The 21,150-nt window shown below is 55.0% G+C and overlaps 2 protein-coding genes across 4 annotated transcripts; both read right to left on the bottom strand.

Annotated features, from left to right (window-relative positions):
• Nucleotides 1-188: 188 nt before the first annotated feature.
• wdr13 (WD repeat domain 13) lies at nt 189-9,970 on the bottom strand. Of its 3 annotated transcripts, none has more exons than XM_068024213.1 (11): nt 9,880-9,970; nt 8,067-8,167; nt 7,333-7,570; nt 6,670-6,705; nt 5,897-6,006; nt 5,634-5,764; nt 4,682-4,989; nt 3,644-3,824; nt 2,823-2,964; nt 2,563-2,681; nt 189-1,756 (listed from the first exon to the last, which is right to left on the bottom strand). In XM_068024213.1, exons 2-11 carry the CDS (start codon nt 8,105-8,107, stop codon nt 1,572-1,574), a joined length of 1,491 nt encoding a protein of 496 aa, XP_067880314.1. In that variant the 5' UTR covers nt 8,108-8,167; nt 9,880-9,970; the 3' UTR covers nt 189-1,571. The 3 variants fall into 3 exon arrangements, with proteins under 3 accessions (XP_067880314.1, XP_067880315.1, XP_067880316.1); XM_068024214.1 differs by lacking the exon at nt 9,880-9,970 and adding an exon at nt 9,345-9,531; XM_068024215.1 differs by lacking the exon at nt 6,670-6,705.
• A 1,224-nt stretch (nt 9,971-11,194) lies between these two features.
• On the bottom strand, nt 11,195-20,818 carry si:dkey-16n15.6 (organic solute transporter subunit alpha). The gene is made up of 8 exons (XM_068024317.1): nt 20,749-20,818; nt 18,243-18,394; nt 17,982-18,055; nt 14,061-14,216; nt 12,778-12,889; nt 12,261-12,513; nt 11,463-11,792; nt 11,195-11,408 (listed from the first exon to the last, which is right to left on the bottom strand). Exons 1-8 carry the CDS (start codon nt 20,816-20,818, stop codon nt 11,317-11,319), a joined length of 1,239 nt encoding a protein of 412 aa, XP_067880418.1. The 3' UTR covers nt 11,195-11,316.
• Nucleotides 20,819-21,150: the final 332 nt, after the last annotated feature.

Here is a 21,150-nt window from a genome sequence, read left to right as displayed (position 1 = left end):
CCTGGCAGAAGCCGCAGCTGAGGCTTGACGGAGAGCTGGTATTGAGAGTGCAGGCTCAGCTGCGACGCCCCGCACAGCTGAACAGCTCACTGACTGGCACTCGTGAGAGACTGTGAAACATCCTTCCCCCTTCCACAACCGAGGAGGAGGAGGCACCAGGAGAGAGAGAGAGCAGGAACAGAATCAGCTGCTGCGCTGTAATAATTTAATTTTCATCATCAAGTACCAAACCAAAGACAACAGTGCAACCTTTTTACAAACAGCTTACAGCTAAACGCCTCTGCCCTGATAACCTACAACTCAGTCCGACTAACCCCCCCCCCCCACCTTTTGAACAGCTTACAATCATCTACCAGCCCCTCCCAGGACACCTGCGGGGCTTTCCCTCACTCAGTGAGGGAGATCCCGACTAGAAACTACACATTAATTAGAGGGGTCGGTGCGAAGCGGACCACTGATCATATCCTGCCTTCCGTTACCAGGGACTTTGACCAGTGTTTTCGGACTCGCAGACTGCGACTGCACCTATTTTTAAATTCCACCCCCCCCCCCCACCCCCACCCCCACCCCCACAATTGCACGTTGAGAAAAAAAATAGTGTTTACAAAGACGCTATTAAATAAAACAGAAGCATTTTTAAAAACACAAATAAACTAAACAGTTTTAGACATAGTTCACCTGCTTGTGTTAAATATCTCGCCTTCCCCTTTTTTAGAAGGTAGATGTTCCGTAATTTAGCACATCAAAGCGCTCCGCGCACAATTAACTTCTCCAAACTGGGAAATGCACGGGTCCCGCTGCACACAGCAAGATCCCGCAGATGCGTGGCCAGTCGGCCAGGTTTTTATGGACTGAGGGAGGAATGGTATCCAGTCACACTGCAAGGTGCGCTGGGTTTAGTGTTTTCCCCTCGGTTTCAGCGTCTCACTTGGAAGACAGCGCCACCGACAGTGCGGCTCTCCCTCAGTAATGCACTCGGAAGTGGCGGCCTGGATAATGTGCTCAAGTCCTTGTGGGGGAGACTTGAACCCAGGGGCTCCGGGGCTGAGCGTGTTAGGCGTGCGTGTTACTCACTGAGCCACCGGTGGGACTATTAGACTCCAGCGACAGGGCTGAGTTTAGCTGGGGAATGGCAGCAAGGGAACAAGGAGGAAGAGAGACGCATCTGCGGGCTCCTCCCGGTCACACTGGCCCGACCCGCCTTCCCAAAACGCACAGGACGGGGGACACGAGGGCTACCCCAGCCGGAAATAATTCCCAGCCGGCGCTCGGCCTTCTCGTTGCTTCCCCCCCGCCACAACATCCCCTCTCCCTGCGCTGGCGTCAGCCCACATCAATTTCAACTGGACAGGGAAGGGAGGAGGAAGGGGTATACCTGTAGACAATTTAGTTGAAGGGGGCGGGGCAGGGGGGATTGCCTAGGAATCGCACACATCCAGGGAGACCAGAACCGCAGGCCAAGTTAATTCTGGAAATCTCTGTATATCGCAGCCACCTCGAATGTAACTAAATTAAAAATATCCAGCAGCTGACAGCCTGCCATGCAGAGCGATGTCTCAAGTTCAGTGTCACTACTTCTGTCCCCGTCGCCAGATAATGACCATGCCCTTGGCGTCGCTTGAAGCCAGCAGGCTCTCATCGCAGTTGAAGCTAACGTCGAGCACGGCCGCGCTGTGACCCTGTAGCTTGTTCACGATGGCCTTGGTGGCCCGCTCCACATCGAAGAAATACACACACATGTCCTCGCTGCCCGTCACTGTGTGAGAGAGAGAGAAGGAACTGTCAGCAACCGGCTCAGTGAGTCCTCGCAGATACAGAGTAAAGCTCCCTCTACACTGTCCCCCATCAAACACTCCCGGGACAGGTACAGCACGAGGGTTAGATACAGAGTAAAGCTCCATCTACACTGTCCCCCATCAAACACTCCCGGGACAGGTACAGCACGAGGGTTAGATACAGAGTAAAGCTCCCTCTACACTGTCCCCCATCAAACACTCCCCAGGACAGGTACAGCACGAGGGTTAGATACAGAGTAAAGCTCCCTCTACACTGTCCCCCATCAAACACTCCCCAGGACAGGTACAGCACGGGGGTTAGATACAGAGTAAAGCTCCCTCTACACTGTCCCCCATCAAACACTCCCCAGGACAGGTACAGCACGGGGGTTAGATACAGAGTAAAGCTCCCTCTACACTGTCCCCCATCAAACACTCCCCAGGACAGGTACAGCACGGGGGTTAGATACAGAGTAAAGCTCCCTCTACACTGTCCCCATCAAACACTCCCCAGGACAGGTACAGCACGGGGGTTAGATACAGAGTAAAGCTCCCTCTACACTGTCCCCCATCAAACACTCCCCAGGACAGGTACAGCACGGGGGTTAGATACAGAGTAAAGCTCCCTCTACACTGTCCCATCAAACACTCCCCAGGACAGGTACAACACGGGGTTTAGATACAGGGAATATAATCTCCAAGTTGAACACGGAGACTGCACCCGAGTTGCTATTGACTGAAGCCTGCCATTACCCAGTGTAACACACGACAGGTGACGTGTTCTTACCGACGCAGGCTCCCTGTCGGAATGACATGAGGGGACAGAAAATGCTGTGGACTGGATTTGAGCTGTGCTGAATTTCAAACGTCCTCTTCAGCTGTAGTGTGCCTTCATTGTCCACCACCCTGGGAACGAAAACAAAAAGACACTGAAAATGTAGCACAGGGGGACTCCCTCTCCCTCCCCACACAGGCCAGCATCACTCGCGCAGTACAGCAAGAGCCCAGTTCTCCCGCCGCACTCCCCCACCCACCCACCCACCCTACCTGTACAGCAGCAGCTTGTCGACACAGGCGTTAACCAGTAGGGAGGGGTCGCGGGCCTCGCGACTGATCCACGAGCGGGCGGAGATGCTGGTGATGGAACTGCCCTCACACACCAACAGGCGCTTGGCTTTAGTCAGTTTACCTGCGGGCAGAAGTGGCAAAGTGCAGGAGGTAAAGCGGAGCATGCCGGAGAGAGAGAGAGAGAGCGCGGCAGACGGGGGAGCGAGTGGGTAAAAAGGATGCAGCGCGAGCGAGGACGAGAGTTCAGCTCACGCTGGTCTCAAGTGGCGTCAAGGTCCCTGTGTTTCGGGTGGGTGGCCAGGGAGGAGGGAAACGATTCGGGTTCCTGCTCCTGATCTCCGTACGGTGAGTATCGCTGGAGAGTGTGCGCGAGGCGGCGAGAAGGCGGGCAGGTGAGAACGGTGGGGATGGGGGATGGATTTGGCTGTGCTGCCTTTCACAGTCGAATAGACCATCGGCACCCACTCTCTGGGCATCCACATGAAAGGCTGAGCCTTTGGTGAGTTATCCGGGGGAGGGGGGGGGGGGGGGGGGGCACCCGGCGTTAGCCGAGGGGAAGGTCGGCCTCGCCTGTGATGGCCTTCACAGTTGAATACCCCGCCGTCACCGCTCAAGTATTCCAGACCGGAAGGCCGACGGGGCAGGGGACACAGCAGGGCGTCCGTGGAAGTCGGGCCCCGGTGAGGGTGGGTGAGGGAGGGGAGAAAACGGCAGAGCGAGAGAGAGAGATTGAGGAGAAACCCGGGGGACCGGGGTGGGGGCGCTCACAACACGCAGAGGAAGATCCCAGCATCTCCTACCTGTGGCCATGTCGAAGAGGAAGGAGAAAATGCTCCCTCGGTCATCGCCGACCCAGAGGATTCTGCCGGGCGAGTCGAAGGACAATGAGAGGACGCGGCCCGTCAGTTTGCTGGAGCCTCCCTTCACCTTCTTTCCAGTGGAAATATTCATGATGTGAACGTTGTGTTTATTGTTCCCAACCTGTGACCCACATGGGAAAGACACAGAGAGCCATCAGCTTCAGGTGAAAACGCAGGCGACTGGAAAAGGTTGGGGGGGGAGGGGGGGGGGGGGGGGGGGGGGGAGTGGCGGGCAGCACAATAACAATTGTTGCGCAGTTCCTGCCCACTGGCCAGACGGTCAGATATTCCTGTCAACATCTCGGGTTGTAAAGCTCTCCTCGATAGTCCCCCCCCTCCTCATTCGGTTTTGCTATGTCAACAGTCACGCCGTAGTTGCAGGCTCTGGCCACCGGGTGGCGCGAGTTTCTTGCTGCCAGGAACTGGCGTCAGTCGCAATGAGTCACCCTGGCCTCCACTGCCCCTCCGACAGTGCGGCGCTCCCTCAGACCTCTCCGACAGTGCGCCGCTCCCTCAGTACTGACCCTCTGACAGTGTGGCGCTCCCTCAGTACTGACCCTCCGAAGGTTCGGCGATCCCAAAGTACTGACCCTCCGACAGTTCGGCGATCCCTCAGACCTCTCCGACAGTGCGCCGCTCCCTCAGTACTGACCCTCTGACAGTGTGGCGCTCCCTCAGTACTGACCCTCCGACAGTGCGGCGCTCCCTCAGTACTGACCCTCCGACAGTGCGGCGCTCCCTCAGTACTGACCCTCCGACAGTGCGGCGCTCCCTCAGTACTGACCCTCCGACAGTGCAGCGCTCCCTCAGTAGTGACCCTCCGACAGTGCGGCGCTCCCTCAGTACTGCACTCCTGGAGTGTCAGCCTGGTTAACGGGGGGCCCAGAGCAGGCAAGAGGCGCCCTCTTTCCCAAGTGCCGGCTGGCGCCCCCACTCCCCCGCGCCTCCCCCTCCCCCACCCCCCCACCGAAAACCTACCACAGTCAGGTTGTTGTTCATGGGCTGGAAGGTGCAGCAGAGCAGCTCGGAGCCATCAGGGTCGGGGATCTCGCGGATGCACTTCCCGTCCTCGGTGGCCCAGATGCGCATGGTGGCGTCCAGCGAGGTGGTGACGATGACGTCGTTGGAGAGGGACCAGGCGAAGTCGGTGACGCCCCGCGTGTGCCCCCGCAGCACCCGCAGGACAGCCGGCGGGGTGGGCACCAGCTGGAAGATGGAGATGGTGCCGTCCAAGGAGCAGCAGGCCAGGCGGCTCTTGTCGTCGTTGGCGAACTGAACTTTGGGAACTGCGCGGAAGGCAACGCTTGAACAACATGTCGATGGGGCCTGAATACTAGACAGGTCTGAAAAACCGGGCGGACAGGAGCGCGTGGAGTCAAATCATGGGGTGGTTCCGATCCGGAGGAGGCCATTCGGCCCATCATGCCAGCTCTGCGGAGGAGCTTGCCGATTAAAGCCGCTCTCCACCCCCCCCCCCACTGCTCTTTCCCCCACAGCCCTGCAAATAAGGTATTTCTCCAATTCCCCCTTTTGAAAGTTACTATTGAATCTGCTTCCACCGCCCTTTCAGGCAGCGCGTTCCAGATTTCAACAACTCACAGCGTCAAAAAAATTCTCATCTCCCCCACCCCTCCCCTCTCACTCCTTTGACCAGGACGCTCGGGAGATCTCCAGCCCCCTCTGCCCTTCTTCAATAGTGCCTGTCGGTTCTTTTATACCCGCCTGAGAGGGCAGACGGGGCCTCAGTTTAGCGTCTCATCTGAAAGATGGCACCTCCGACAGTGCGGCACCCCTTCAGTACCAGCCCCGGCGAGTGTCGGGCCTGGGTTACGCGGTGGGGACAGGACGCCGCGAACTCCTGACGTTGCGGCGCGCGCGGTGCACCCGAAGCGGACTCTCTCCATCGCCCCCCCCCCCCCCCATTCCTTACCCGCCTCGTCTACATGCTGGTCGAAGATGTGGTACATCCCGGCGAAGGCGTAGTTCTCGCTGAGCGTGGTATCGCCCGCCATGGCGCGACTGGCCTCCGCCACCGAGGTGGGCACCACGCTGCCCGGCGACCTGAACGGAGACAACAACGGGGCAGATTCGCGTTTCTACGGGGGGGGGGTGGGGAGGCTCTCGCCAATGAATTTTTAAAAAAATGAAGCGAAGTTGGAGGCTGACGGGTACGGGGGTCGGCGCAGTACTCACTTATCCTCGAAGGCGGCACGGTTCATCTGTGCCTGCAGCTGGTACGACCCGCGGCTCACTGAACGTCTGTGACCCCTCGCTCCCTGGGCTCGGAGATCGTCTTCGAAATCCTGGGACGCCGGGGTGGGGGTTAAACAAAACAAGAAAATAAGCGCCAGTGAAAGTACAGGGTTATCGCCAAACACGAGGGAGAGGGGAGAAAGTAAATCACAGCAGGCAGATCTCTGTAAATTATAAACCCAAACCCCGCTCATTTGAAAAATACATTTTTATCGACGTAACAATTTAAAATTTGCCAGCCAAGACCCCCCCCAACGTGTTAAGTCGAGTGGTTCAGGCGACGCCCTCAAGCGGCTCGATTGTCAATGGCAACAGAGAGGCCAGGGGTTCCCCAGTATGGGGGTCTCGCCGAGGAGGAATTGATTTGAGGGATTGGCGGGGGGGGGGAAATCGCAGCAAAGCAAGGAGGGAGAGCGCAGGGAGGAGAGGGCGCTGGCCACAGGAGGAGAAGGGAAGGGGTGGGGGAGGAGAAGGCAGCCAGTCGAGAGGGAGAGAAAGAGGCTGGGGGCTGGATGGAGGAATCAGGGATCAGACAGAGGTCGAACGGCTGTGCTACAATATCACGCAGGTCTGATTCTCGCAAAGCCGCCGGGAGTGGGGGGTGTGGTAGAAGAGGGAAGGAAAGGGAAACACACACACGCACAGAGCTAGGCAACCTCACACATCTCCTGGCAAACCGCTGTTGCCAGGGACCCCCTGAACAGGTCACTTACCCGCCCGTTCGGCCGTGGAACGGTGCGCGCAGGGTCCTGTAAGGAGGGTACAAAAGATTAATTGCCACAGTTTGGAGGGGCAAGATCATAAACAAGTATAAAGACGCCACAGGACAATTTACGCCCGCCATTTCCCCACCCACGAGCCTTTCTGATTCTTCCCTCTCCTCCCTCTTGAGGGCACTGCCTCTCGCTGGGGTTCCGGATCCCTAAACTCCCTCATCACCGCTCACCACTCCTCCTCCAGCAAGCTGGAGAGTGAGCAAGAGGAGCTATTTGGTCCTGACAGCCGAGCACTGTGGAGGCGGTGCTCCCACGAGCTGGCACCCACTCTCACACACATACACATATACACATACAAGGGCTCACACACACGCGCCCGCCAGCGTGTCACTCGAAAGCTGCCAGCATCCGCCGCTGGCCTTTCCTTGCCAATATCCATGGATGGATGGCGATGCCAATTGCGGTGCCCACTCACCACCTCAGCCGGGATCAGTGTTTGGTGGAGAGGGGGGTTGCGTAGGGGCTGTAACCGTGCTGGCGGCCTGCGTAAGGCTCGGCGACGACTTAGACTGTGACAGCGCGAGGCGATGACGGGTCTCGGCCTAACCACACCCCCACCCCCCCCCCCCCCCCAACCCAACCCCACCCCCTCCCCGTTACCTCCATGCGGTCGAGGGTGGTGCGGCTGCTGCGGATGCTGTTGCTGTAGGCGCGGAAGCTGCTCTGCTCGGACAGGGGGCCGTAACGCTGGGCAAGCAGCTGGCTGCGGAGCCTCAGGTACTGGCGCCGCAGCAGAGGGTCAAAGCCCCCCTTGGCATTCTCTCGCAGGAGCTGGCTGCGCCGGCGGATGTACTGCGTGCGGAACTGTGGGAAGTTGGCAGTCCGGTAGGCGTTATACCTAGTGAGGGCGGGAAGGCGAGAGAGGGTGGGGGAGGGGTGGGGGTTGGGGAAAGAGAGAGGAAAGGGGGGGTTAACGGTGTGGAGGCAGAAACATCATAGAATGAAATGTCTCAAGGGGAAAACACTTGCAGGGCTCTTGGTAAAGAGCAGTGGAAGGAGAGTGGGACAAATCAGTTAGCTCTTTCAAAGAGCCAGCACAGGCACGATGGGTTGAATGGCCTCCTCCTGTGCTCTATCGTTTTTTACACTTCATTCTCAAGAATCTGGGAGCTGGCTCGACCCAGCTGCAGGAGGAGGGGGAGGCTGGAGAGAGGCGAGAAGTGAGAAGCCGTATGGCATCAAGGCCTGGGAACAACAGAGTCCCGGCCGGTATTCACAAGCTAGACTTCAGCACGACACGGAGCTCAGAGGGAGGGAGCTGTGGACGCTCGGGGGGGGGGGGGTAATGACCCTCATTCCCCAACTGCGTCTCCTACCCACCGCCTAAATCTTACCTGGCATCAACAGCTAACACTTGCTGCCACACAGCTGCCATCCCACAGGCCCCGGGAAGTCTTCAGGGAGTTACAGGTTCCGTGCAGCTGCACACGGCCATCTGCAAGAGAGAGAGAGACACACACACACAGTCACACACCTCAAAAAAGGTAAAACGTGACTTCTCATTTATCACCATTTAGAGGGGAAGCTGGTCACTGCTCTCCACCCCACCCCCAGCCTGGGACTGGGGCATGCCGACCTGAAAGATCCCAGGCTCGACTCCCGTTAAAATGCCCCTTAGGGCAGCCGCGGGGTCGAGGCAGGAGGAGGCCGATCCGGCTGTCACATCCGTGCCGGCTCTCTGGGGAACCTTTTCTGCACTTTCGCTAATGCATTAAGATCCTTGCTGAAGCGTGGTGCCCAGAACTGGACACAATACTCCAGTTAAGGCCAAACCAGGGTTTCGTCAAGGTTCATCGTAACATCCTTGCTTTTGTATCTCTGCCCCTATTTATGAGATCAGGATCCTGCCAGTTTTATTAACCACTTTCCCAACCGGCTTTGCCACCTTTAGATGATTTGTGCACATATACACCCATGTCTATCTGCTCCTGCACCCTCTCTAGAAGTCTGCTCTTTAGGAACAGTAGGCCATTCAGCCTGCCCCACCATTCAATACTATTAAGGCTGATCATCCACTTCGACGCCTTCCCCCCCCCCCACATTATCCTCATATATTAATTAAATGTAATATATCCAAGTTTGCAGATGATACAAAGCTGGGTGGGAGGGTGAGCTGTGAGGAGGATGCAGAGAAGCTCCAGTGTGATTTGGGCAGGTTGGGTGAGTGGCCGAATACGTGGCAGATGCAGTATACTGTGGATAAATGTGAGGTTATCCACTTTGGTGGCAAAAACAGAAAGGCAGATTATCTGAACGGCGACAGATTGGGAAAGGGGGGGGTGGTGCAGCGAGACCTGGCTGTCTGAAAGTAGGCGTGCAGGCAGTTAAGAAGGCAAATGGTACGTTGGCCTTCATGGCCAGAGGATTCGAGTACAGGAGCAGGGATGTCTTGCTGCAGTTACACAGGGCCTTGGTGAGACCACACCCGGAGTACTGTGTGCAGTTCTGGTCTCCTTATCTGAGGAAGGATGTACTTGCCATGGAGGGAGTGCAAAGAAGATTTACCAGGCTGATTCCTAAGATGGCAGGGTTGACGTACGGGGAGAGAGACAGGGTCGATTAGGCTTGTACTGGCTAGAGTTTAGAAGAATGGGAGAGGATCTCATAGAAACCTGGAAAATTCTAGCAGGACTGGACAGGCTGGATGCAGGGAGGATGTTGCCGGTGTTGGGGGAGCCCAGGACCAGGGGTCACAGTCTCACGATAAGGAGGTAAGCCATTTAGGACTGAGATGTTTCCATGAAAGATGCAAATTATAACTGCATTTGGGGTGGAAACAAGATTAAAATGCACCAGGTGCCAAGTTGCAGCTCGACCCGACCCAACCCAACCCAGTTTCTACCCCATTGGCACCGCAGGGATGGGTCAACACAAGCAGACACTTCCGCATTCCCCGCCAACTTCCGGCAGAAGTCCATCCCCCCACCCGACGCCGCCTATTGGTCAACCTCGCCCGTCCATCAAGAGCACGGCACGCTCCGATTGGCCGCCCCGTCCAACGGCTCCGAATAGGGACGATAACCGCCCCGGATTTCTTTTTCGCCCCCCACCATTGGGATAAATAATCATTAATGATTCACACCCCCGCCCAAAACAACAAAAATCCACCCCCCCCCCGCCCGCCCGCCCGCCCACCTCGCTCCTCACCATTGCCATCCAGAGCGGGCACCGCTGGAGAAGTGAATCACCGCTCCGCCTGACGGAGACTCGGGTCACGTGTCCCCCCCCATCACGTGCTCCCCCAGGACGCCCTCACCACCCCGTTAACCGGAAGTGACCCTAGTCACGTGCTTCCAACACCACCTGCTCCCGGAAGTGTGCAGTGTGCATGTGTGTGTGTGGGTGGGGGGGGGAGCCTGTCACGTGCCAGTGATCGCCACGCCCATACATCACGTGACGCGCCTCCCGGTTGCCAAGAGGAGTGAGGCCTTGGTTACCGACCTCCTTGGAGCCTTGGTCAATGGAGGAGATGGGATCACTTGTGATGAGCGCTTAAACAAAGAAAAAACTATTGAAACTGGCTTTTAAAAAAATTTTTAATAGTTGCCCTTTATTTTCTTCCAAATGAATAGCACTGAACACTGGAAAATGTGATTATTTCTCCCCTTTCCACCAAATCTCCATCATTTCTGAGCAGCCATCTGCATTTTCCCCTTAGTTATTTACAGGATGCTGAAAATCTTCCCTCTGCCTCTCTCCTCCAGACAACTTTCCCCTCCCATCGCCATCGCAAACGCCCGCTTGACCAATTACCATGGCCAGACGGGGGTGGCAAGAACAGCACCATGGGCCGATGTTCTAATTCGGTGGCAAACTGAGATTGCCGGCCAAGTTTCCTTTCTCTAAAGCAAAATAAAAATCAAGTGGTTTATTCAGCACGGCCACAAGGCCGATACCAATCTCCAATTATTGCTCCCAGCTGCCTTACTTGGCCTCCGAGCGCAAACTGTTCAAGAGCGAAGTCCAGAAACCTGTTTGCACAGTGGCAGGAATCTCGAACTCCCATTCCCCCGACATACCGTGAATGCTGGGCGAGTTCAGATTTTGTCGACTGAGAGCCATAGTTTTTTTTTGTTGGGTAAGGGTATCAGGAGTTACGGAGCCAAGGAGTTGGAGTACGGATCACCCGTGATCCAGTGGAATGGCAGAAAAGGCTCGAAGTGTATTGGGGCCTCCTGTTGTCTCCGAATCCTCCTGCTGAAATCCAAGGAGAGACGTTTGCATGAACGTTTTATTTTCCGTCAAAAGGGGAAAACGCGAGACCCTCGGTTGGGTGAGCTCCTGGCGCCAATAGCGTGTTGGCTATCCCGTGGCATTGCTCATGGTTCTGATGTTTTAGCTGTTATCTTTGACCTGTTCCATTTGGATTTTTTTTTTTGCCTCAAATTCACAGAACTATAGGATGATACACTACAGCAGGAGACCATTTGGCCCATGGTGACTGTGCAGGATTGCTTAAGAGTCGGTAACACAGCGTGAAGTCTGGCTGTGAACCCGCACAGTAGGCACAAGTCCTTCATGTACGTAGGTTACGTGTTAAAAGCTTCTAATTTATCACTCAGGTAAAGGCTCATTACAGAGGCTTCAGACCATAGTCACATCTTTACAGGGATCCCGGTAGTTAATCTGTGCCTTCACCTGAACAGTGTTCATTTCAACAGGTACACAGTCCCGAACTGGAGACGCGTTCCAACTGGTGCTCAGTTTCCTTGCCGCGCCGTTCTCTGCACTCGGAGGTGCGGGGACAAAACTGCCGTCCGCAAGCAACTTCTTGGCCGTCTTGAAGTCAAACCTATCCAACGGAGCATGCTCGATCCTGCACAGTGTATCGTCTGCGTCACTGATGTAACCCGGGTTCATTCCCAGCGAGAAGCCATCAGGGTCAAAGCAGCTACAATCGTTGCCGCCGAACTCAATGTCCTCCGTCTGCATGGACTTGTGCAGCTTGATTGTGGGAAGATCGTCACCAGGGTTGTCACATGGCTCCACCTTCCTGAAGCAATAGCAGGCCAATATGCTGATGAAGAACATCTCGACAATGACTGCATAATGGAAAATGACTGCAAGGGGCACAGCAGTAGAGTGTTACAGGATGAATCAGGGAAGACGGTAAGTGCTTTAGGCCTTTCACAGGCTACATACAATTCTATCCTAGGTCAACTCACTCCAACCCAACCCGGTTCAACTGCACTGAACCCAAACCAACTCGGCTCTAACCATTCTCACCCAACTCAACCCAACTGAACTCTTCCCCAAACCAACCCAACCCAACTCAACTCAACCTATCCACACCCAACCCAACCCAACTCAACCCGACACAACTCAACCCAACAAAGCTCACTCCACCCCACCTCCTCTACTCAGCTCACTGTCTCCAATAGTAAATCAGGCAAAATTCCGAAGTACGTTATTGTGCTTAATCCCAGGAGCGAAAGTCAAACAAAAGCAAGCCAGATAAGGAGGTGTTCGGGACAGCTGACCAAAAGCTGGGTCAAAGAGTTGGGTTTTAAGGTGTGTGCCGGACTTACTTTGAGTGCGCATGTCCACGGAGAAAGGCGGGAAGCAGGGAATGGCGCCGAGTGCCCCCATCGTCTCCAGGATTCCACTCTGTAGTCCAAATAGCACCAGGACCACAATGATGCAGATGAACTTCTCCTGCAGGCCGTAGCCCTTCAGCGAGTTCTTGGTGGCCTTGTAGTATAAGAGGTAACCGTAAAAGGATAGGAAGGTGGAAACGCCGATAATGATGTTGACATAGGAGTTGGGGTTGATGAAGGAGACCTGCAAATGGCCAATGAAATGTCACACCACCGTACCACACATCCCGGTCTCCAGCCTTCCCTTTCCAAACTCCACCAATCCCCAGCCTGTGAGGCTGCCTCCCCACCCTAATCAAAGAGGCTGTTGTAAGCCACCCTCCCACCAATAATCCTCATCCAACGGCCGCATGGCCACAACCCGCCCCCGAGCACCTCCATCATCCTTCCATCCCAGTTGCCTTCTGGACTCCGATTCCCGATCCTCACCTTTGCAGGACGTACTCACATCTCCATAATCGTACTTCTCATCTGTCCACAGCACAAGCAAGACAAAGAAGAGTATCGTCCTGACAACCGATAACTGGAACACAGCTGCCGTCATCCACCTCAGGCTCAACCTTAGAAAGAGTAAGGGACCACCCGTTACCTCAGAGGCCCAGCATTAAACGTCACTTCCACCTCTGTAACATCACCCGACTCTGTTCCTGCCTCTGCCCATCTGCCGCCGATACCCTCATCCGTGCCAGTGTCCCCGCTAGACTTGACTATTCCAACGTTCTCCTGGCTGGTCTCCCACATTCAACCCTCTGTAAACCTCAACTCATCTGCTGCCCCCCCCCGCGCCCTAACTTGGCCCGTTCACACGTCAACCCCCTGTGCTCCCTGACCTACACTGGCTCCCGCTCCGCCAACACCTCCATTTTAAAATTCTCATCCTCGTTTTCAAATCCCTCCATGGCCCTCGTCCCTCCCTGCAACCCTCTGAGATCTCTGCCCTCCTCCAATTCCGGCCTCTTGACCATCCCCCGATTCCCATCGCTCCACCATTGGCGGCCGTGCCTTCAGCTGCCTGGGGCCCTAAGCTCTGGAATTCCCCTCCCTAAACCTCTCTGCCTCCCTCTCTCCTCCTTTAAGACACTTTTGAAATCAAGCTTTTCATCCATCTTCTGCCTATCTCACACTCTCCCCTCTGTCTGTCTGTCTCTCTCTGTCTGTCTCTCTCTGTCTCTCTCTCTCTGTCTCTCTCTCTCTCATTCTCTCTTATTCCCTCTTTCTCTTTCTCGTTCTTTCATTCTGTCTCTGTCTCTCTCTCACTCTGTCTGCCTCATTCTCTCTACTTTTCTCTCTCTGTCTGCTACATTCTTTATCTGTCTCACTCTCTCTATGTCTCACTCTCTACCTTTCTCTGTCTCCCTCTCTATCTCGCTCTGTGTCTCTCTTTGTCTTTCCATCTCTCCCTCTCTGTCTGTCTGTCTCTCTCTCTGTCTCTGTCTCTCTCTCTCTCTCTCTGTGTCTCCCTCTCTTTCTGTCTCCCTCTCTTTCTCACTCTCTCTCTCTCTCTCTGTCTGCCTCACTATCTCTCTCTCTGTCTCCCTCTCTCTCACTCTTTCTCCCTCTCTCTCTGTCTGCCTCACTATCTCTCTCTCTCTCTCTCTCTGTCTTTCTCTCTCTGTCTCCCTCTCTCTCACCCTCTTTCTCCCTCTCTCTCTTTCTGCCTCACTCCCTCTCACAATCTGTCTTTCTCTCAGTCTGTCCCCTCCCACCGTCCCTCTCTCTGCAGGAACTCACCGGTTGACGGAGATCATCGGGAAGCAGCAGCAGCAACAACACGGGAAAGGATTGGGAGACACCTCCTCTCCGGCCAGTTGTTCCAGCATCCGCACCTTCCCACCAAAGAAGTCTGTAATCAGTCCGAGGAATTTCCAAAGAGTAATGGAATGATAGCTGAGAAAAGGAGAGAGTCTTGATTATAAAACCGAGCCTGGGGAGTAAATGGAGCAGTTTGACAGTGGCATTGTTCACAGGAATGGAAGGATGTGAGCAGGTAGGAACAGGGAGAGGCGTTCAGCACTCCCTGCCAGACACATCATTCACATCCCTCGAGAGGACCCGCTGGCACCGCCTCAGACCCCACCTTATCTGGCAGAGGGAGAATTATAGAACAAGAATGTGCCAGGGCACAATGGGAGTGAATGGGAAGGGGTTTGGGTCCATTGGGATTGTGTACAATGGGATTGAATGGGAAGGGGTTTGGGTCCATGGGGATTGTATATAGTGAGAGTGAACAGGAAGGGGTTTGGGTCCATTGGGATTGTGTACAGTGGGAGCAAACGGGAAGGGGTTTGGGTCCATTGGGATTGTATAGAGTGGGAGCAAACGGGAAGGGGTTTGGGTCCATTGGGATTGTGTACAATGGGAGTGAACGGGAAGGAGTTTGGGTCCATTGGGATTGTGTACAGTGGGAGTGAACAGGAAGGGGTTCGGGTCCATTTGGATTGTGTACAATGGGAGTGAACGGGAAGGAGTTTGGGTCCATTGGGATTGTGTACAGTGGGAGTGAACAGGAAGGGGTTCGGGTCCATTTGGATTGTGTACAATGGGAGTGAACGGGAAGGGGTTTGGGTCCATTTGGATTGTGTCCAATGGGAGTGAACGGGAAGGGGTTTGGGTCCATTGGGATTGTGTACAGTGGGAGTGAACGGGAAGGGGTTTGGGTCCATTTGGATTGTGTACAATGGGAGTGAACGGGAAGGGGTTTGGGTCCATTGGGATTGTGTACAATGGGAGTGAACGGGAAGGGGTTTGGGTCCATTGGGATTGTGTACAATGGGAGTGAACGGGAAGGGGTTTGGGTCCATTGGGATTGTGTACAGTGGGAGTGAACGGGAAGGGGTTTGGGTCCATTGGGATTGTGTACAATGGGAGTGAACGGGAAGGGGTTTGGGTCCATTGGGATTGTGTACAGTGGGAGTGAACGGGAAGGGGTTTGGGTCCATTTGGATTGTGTACAGTGGGAGTGAACGGGAAGGGGTTTGGGTCCATTTGGATTGTGTACAATGGGAGTGAACGGGAAGGGGTTTGGGTCCATTTGGATTGTGTACAATGGGAGTGAACGGGAAGGGGTTTGGGTCCATTGGGATTGTGTACAGTGGGAGTGAACGGGAAGGGGTTTGGGTCCATTTGGATTGTGTACAATGGGATTGAACGGGAAGGGGTTTGGGTCCATTGGGATTGTGTACAGTGGGAGTGAACTGGAAGGGGTTTGGGTCCATTGGGATTGTGTACAGTGGGAGTGAACGGGAAGGGGTTTGGGTCCATTGGGACTGTGTCCAATGGGAGTGAATGGGAAGGGGTTTGGGTCCGTTGGGATTGTGTACAGTGGGAGTGAACGGGAATGGGTTTGGGTCCGTTGGGATTGTGCACAGTGGGAGTGAACGGGGAGGGGTTTGGGTCCATTTGGATTGTGTACAATGGGATTGAACGGGAAGGGGTTTGGGTCCGTTGGGATTGTGTACAGTGGGAGTGAACGGGAAGGGGTTTGGGTCCATTTGGATTGTGTACAGTGGGAGTGAATGGGAAGGGGTTTGGGTCCATTGGGATTGTGTACAGTGGGAGTGAATGGGAAGGGGTTTGGGTCCATTGGGATTGTGTACAGTGGGAGTGAATGGGAAGGGGTTTGGGTCCATTGGGATTGTGTACAGTGGGAGTGAATGGGAAGGGGTTTGGGTCCGTTGGGATTGTGTACAGTGGGAGTGAACGGGAAGGGGTTTGGGTCCATTAGGATTGTGTACAATGGGAGTGAATGGGAAGGGTTTTGGGTCCGTTGGGATTGTGTACAGTGGGAGTGAACGGGAATGGGTTTGGGTCCATTGGGATTGTGTACAGTGGGAGTGAACGGGAATGGGTTTGGGTCCGTTGGGATTGTGTACAGTGGGAGTGAACGGGAATGGGTTTGGGTCCGTTGGGATTGTGTACAGTGGGAGTGAACGGGAATGGGTTTGGGTCCATTAGGAATGTGTCCAATGGGAGTGAACGGGAAGGGGTTTGGGTCCATTGGGATTGTGTACAGTGGGAGTGAACGGGAATGGGTTTGGGTCCATTGGGATTGTGTACAGTGGGAGTGAACGGGAATGGGTTTGGGTCCGTTGGGATTGTGTACAGTGGGAGTGAACGGGAATGGGTTTGGGTCCATTGGGATTGTGTACAGTGGGAGTGAACGGGAAGGGGTTTGGGTCCATTAGGAATGTGTCCAATGGGAGTGAATGGGAAGGGGTTTGGGTCCATTGGGATTGTGTACAGTGGGAGTGAACGGGAATGGGTTTGGGTCCGTTGGGATTGTGTACAGTGGGAGTGAACGGGAATGGGTTTGGGTCCGTTGGGATTGTGTACAGTGGGAGTGAACGGGGAAGGGGTTTGGGTCCATTGGGATTGTGTACAGTGGGAGTGAACGGGAATGGGTTTGGGTCCATTGGGATTGTGTACAGTGGGAGTGAACGGGAATGGGTTTGGGTCCGTTGGGATTGTGTACAATGGGAGTGAACGGGAAGGGGTTTGGGTCCATTGGGATTGTGTACAGTGGGAGTGAACGGGAATGGGTTTGGGTCCGTTGGGATTGTGTACAGTGGGAGTGAATGGGAAGGGTTTTGGGTCCATTGGGATTGTGTACAGTGGGAGTGAACGGGAAGGCGTTTGGGTCCATTGGGATTGTGTACAGTGGGAGTGAATGGGAAGGCGTTTGGGTCCATTGGGATTGTGTACAGTGGGAGTGAATGGGAAGGCGTTTGGGTCCATTAGGATTGTGTACAATGGGAGTGAATGGGAAGGGTTTTGGGTCCGTTGGGATTGTGTACAGTGGGAGTGAACGGGAATGGGTTTGGGTCCATTGGGATTGTGTACAGTGGGAGTGAACGGGAATGGGTTTGGGTCCGTTGGGATTGTGTACAGTGGGAGTGAACGGGAAGGGGTTTGGGTCCATTGGGATTGTGTACAGTGGGAATGAACGGGAAGGGGTTTGGGTCCATTAGGATTGTGTACAATGGGAGTGAATGGGAAGGGGTTTGGGTCCATTGGGATTGTGTACAGTGGGAGTGAATGGGAAGGGTTTTGGGTCCATTGGGATTGTGTACAGTGGGAGTGAACGGGAAGGCGTTTGGGTCCATTGGGATTGTGTACAGTGGGAGTGAATGGGAAGGCGTTTGGGTCCATTGGGATTGTGTACAGTGGGAGTGAATGGGAAGGCGTTTGGGTCCATTAGGATTGTGTACAATGGGAGTGAATGGGAAGGGTTTTGGGTCCATTGGGATTGTGTACAGTGGGAATGAATGGGAAGGCGTTTGGGTCCATTAGGATTGTGTACAATGGGAGTGAATGGGAAGGGTTTTGGGTCCATTGGGATTGTGTACAGTGGGAATGAACGGGAAGGCGTTTGGGTCCATTGGGATTGTGTACAATGGGAGTGAACGGGAAGGGGTTTGGGTCCATTAGGATTGTGTACAATGGGAGTGAATGGGAAGGGGTTTGGGTCCATTGGGATTGTGTACAGTGGGAATGAACGGGAAGGCGTTTGGGTCCATTGGGATTGTGTACAGTGGGAATGAACGGGAAGGCGTTTGGGTCCATTGGGATTGTGTACAGTGGGAGTGAACGGGAAGGGGTTTGGGTCCATTGGATTCACTCCGAGGGAGAGCTTTATTTGCCGTGAATACTCACATGGATGCGATGAAGCTGCAGAGGGCGGCCGATCGGGGAATGTACATCCCGATCAGCGAGGTCATTGCAAACACCTAACAGAAGCAGAAGAGGAGATGTTAACTCACCAGCATCCCTGCTCATCATCATTTCCCATTACTACTTCATCAGCAATGTGCTGACACTCTGCAGGGGAGACCGAGGGAGGGGACACCGAGGGAGGGGACACCGAGGGAGCGGACACCGAGGGAGGGGAGACTGAGGACGAGGAAGGGGTCTCACCGGATAGATCCCTAGGATCCAGAGATTCAGACGCCTGCGTTTGGCACTCCGGATATTCCGAAAGAAGAATCCGATCTCTTCCAAGAAGAGAATCAGGATCACTGATGTCATGACAGCTGGAATGATGAATATCCAGATTTCCGACTTGATCGCTAATGAAGGACAAAGACAGGGTGAGAAATAAAACCCTCCTGCAGCCCCTCGATCCTTTTCTACTCTACAATCAGATCCTGCCTTTTCCCTGGATCCCTCAGTAACCTGAGCCAGCGATCGAGCTCAATATTAAACCTGCAGTGCACACTCGTGTCGACTGACTACCTGATGCTAAATCTTCCACTTCTCCTGTGCCTCTCAACACCTCCAGACTTTCCAAAGTGCCAGTGAATAACTTTCAGTTGAAGTGCGGTCACTGCTGTAATGTCGGAAGCGCAGCAGCCATTCTGCGCACAGCAGGATCCCGCAAACAGCAATGTGATAACGACCCCAGATCATCGGTTTGTTTAGTGATGTTGGTTCAGGGATGGCAATTGGCCCCAGGAAGTCGGAGAGAACTCCATCCACTCCCCCACCCATCCCTCCAAACCCCACCCCGCTCCTCCCAGTTGTGGCCGTGGGATCTCTGACATCCACCTGAGAGAGCAGACATGGACTTGGTTTAATGTCTCATCCTGAAAGACCGCACCTCCGACAGTGCGGCGCTCCCTCGGTACTGACTCTCCAACAGTGTGGCGCTCCCTCGGTACTGACCCTCCGACAGTGCAGCGCTCCCTCGGTACTGACCCTCCAACAGTGCGGCACTCCCTCGGTATTGACCCTCCGACAGTGCGGCGCTCCCTCAGTCATGACCCTCCGACAGTGCGGCGCTCCCTCAGTCATGACCCTCCGACAGTGCGGCGCTCCCTCAGTCATGACCCTCCGACAGTGCGGCGCTCCCTCAGTACTGACCCTCCGACAGTGCGGAGCTCCCTCAGTACTGACCCTCCGACAGTGCGGCGCTCCCTCAGTACTGACCCTCCGACAGTGCGGCACTCCCTCAGTACTGACCCTCCGACAGTGCGGCACTCCCTCAGTACTGACCCTCCGACAGTGCGGCACTCCCTCAGTACTGACACTCCGACAGTCCGGCGCTCCCTCAGTACTGACCCTCCGACAGTGCGGCGCTCCCTCGGTACTGACCCTCCGACAGTGCGGCACTCCCTCAGTACTGACACTCCGACAGCGTGGCGCTCCCTTAGTACTGACCCTCCGACAGTGCGGCGCTCCCTCAGTACTGACCCTCCAACAGCGCGGCGCTCCCTCAGCACTGACCCTCCGACAGTGCGGCGCTCCCTCGGTACTGACCTTCCGACAGTGTGGCGCTCCCTCAGTACTGACCCTCCGACAGTGCGGCGCTCCCTCGGTACTGACCTTCCGACAGTGTGGCGCTCCCTCAGTACTGACCCTCCGACAGTGCGGCGCTCCCTCGGTACTGACCTTCCGACAGTGCGGCGCTCCCTCAGTACTGACCGGCAGAAGTGAAGCGGCCCAGTACTTTAACAGTTTTTGGAGCAGAGAGTTACACAGGAACAGGAGGAGGCCCATTCATCTGTCTTGGTTCCGTAAGCCTCAACCCCCTTAACCAACAAAAAATGTATCAATCTCAGGTTTGAAATTCCCAATTGACCCCCGGCCTCGACAGCTTTCTGGGGGGAGGAGGGTTCCAGATTTCCACACCCCCTTTGTGTGAAGAAGCACTTCCTGACATCACCCCTCAACGGCCTGGCTCTGATTTTCAGGATCTGCTTTCATCCCTGCATGGGTGTAACATCCCTGCCCTCATTCCCCGGGCCAGATCAGCCACCTGAGCACTTCCTGTCTCTTCCTCCGCTCTTTTGTGACTCAGTATCACGCCAAGCCGGGCCTTCACCCACTTTAACCAGCCCAGGGGAGTCCGAGAAGAATAACCTCCCCAATGAGGGCAACAGTCTTCTTTTAATTTGTCATCTTCACGCTCTCAAATCTCTCCCGGATCCCACCTCCCTTCCCACAGGCAGGTGAGAGGTGAACGAGACCTGGTGCGAGGTAGGACACGGGGGCTGAAGAGTTTCGGATGAGCTGAAGTTGACGGAGGGTGGGAGACGGGAGGGTGGTCAGGAGGGGGGGTCGGAATAAGTGAGTTTGGAAGCAGCAGAGGTGATGGTGAGGGTTTCTGCAGCGGAAGAGCTGGGTATTTCTCCAATTCTCCTTTTGAAAGTCACTATTGAATCTCCTTCCACTGGAAACTATTTCTCGTCAAAACCCTTCCTGATTTTGAACGCCCCGATTAAATTTCCCCTTAACCTTCTCTGCTCTAAGGAGAACAATCCCAGCTTCTCCCGGTCTCTCCACATTAACTGAAGTCCCTCATCCCTGGAACCGTTCTAGTCAATCTCCTCCGCACCCTCCCCGAGGCCTCGACTGTCCTCCCGAAAGTGCGGGGCCCGGAATTGGATCTTGCAGCTTAATGCTCGCCTGCCTCCACACTTACCTTTGAAAAAGTCGCCCGAGAGCGGGATTTCTCCGTCCGGCAGCGAGCAGTTGAAGGGTTTCGAGTTCATGGCGGGATAGTGGGCGTGATGTGGGGGCAGGCTGTCGGAGACGGAGTCGGGCGGGCGGCTGTGTCCCAGTTAAACGGTCGCTGGTGAGAACGAGGGCGGCCGTCTCCTTTCCATTCTCCCTTATCAATGATTGACTCGTCTCAGGTGTGTATCTGCCTAGGCAACAGGTTCAAGTCCGCGCAAGGCACCTTGGCCTTTGAACTGTCTCAGGTAACCAGCGTTGGGCCCAGGAGGCGGAACAGAAATCTTTAAAGGGAAAGTCCCTCGGGTAAGCAACCCGGCAAACCATAATTACTGTCCAGCCGCAGTGGAAATTTGGCATTCCCTCTCCC

The sequence above is a fragment of the Heterodontus francisci genome, chromosome 49, assembly GCF_036365525.1.
Source record: "Heterodontus francisci isolate sHetFra1 chromosome 49, sHetFra1.hap1, whole genome shotgun sequence".
Lineage (NCBI taxonomy): Eukaryota > Metazoa > Chordata > Chondrichthyes > Heterodontiformes > Heterodontidae > Heterodontus > Heterodontus francisci.
Note: the sequence above shows the minus strand (reverse complement) of the source record. Positions and strands in the feature narration are given on the sequence as shown.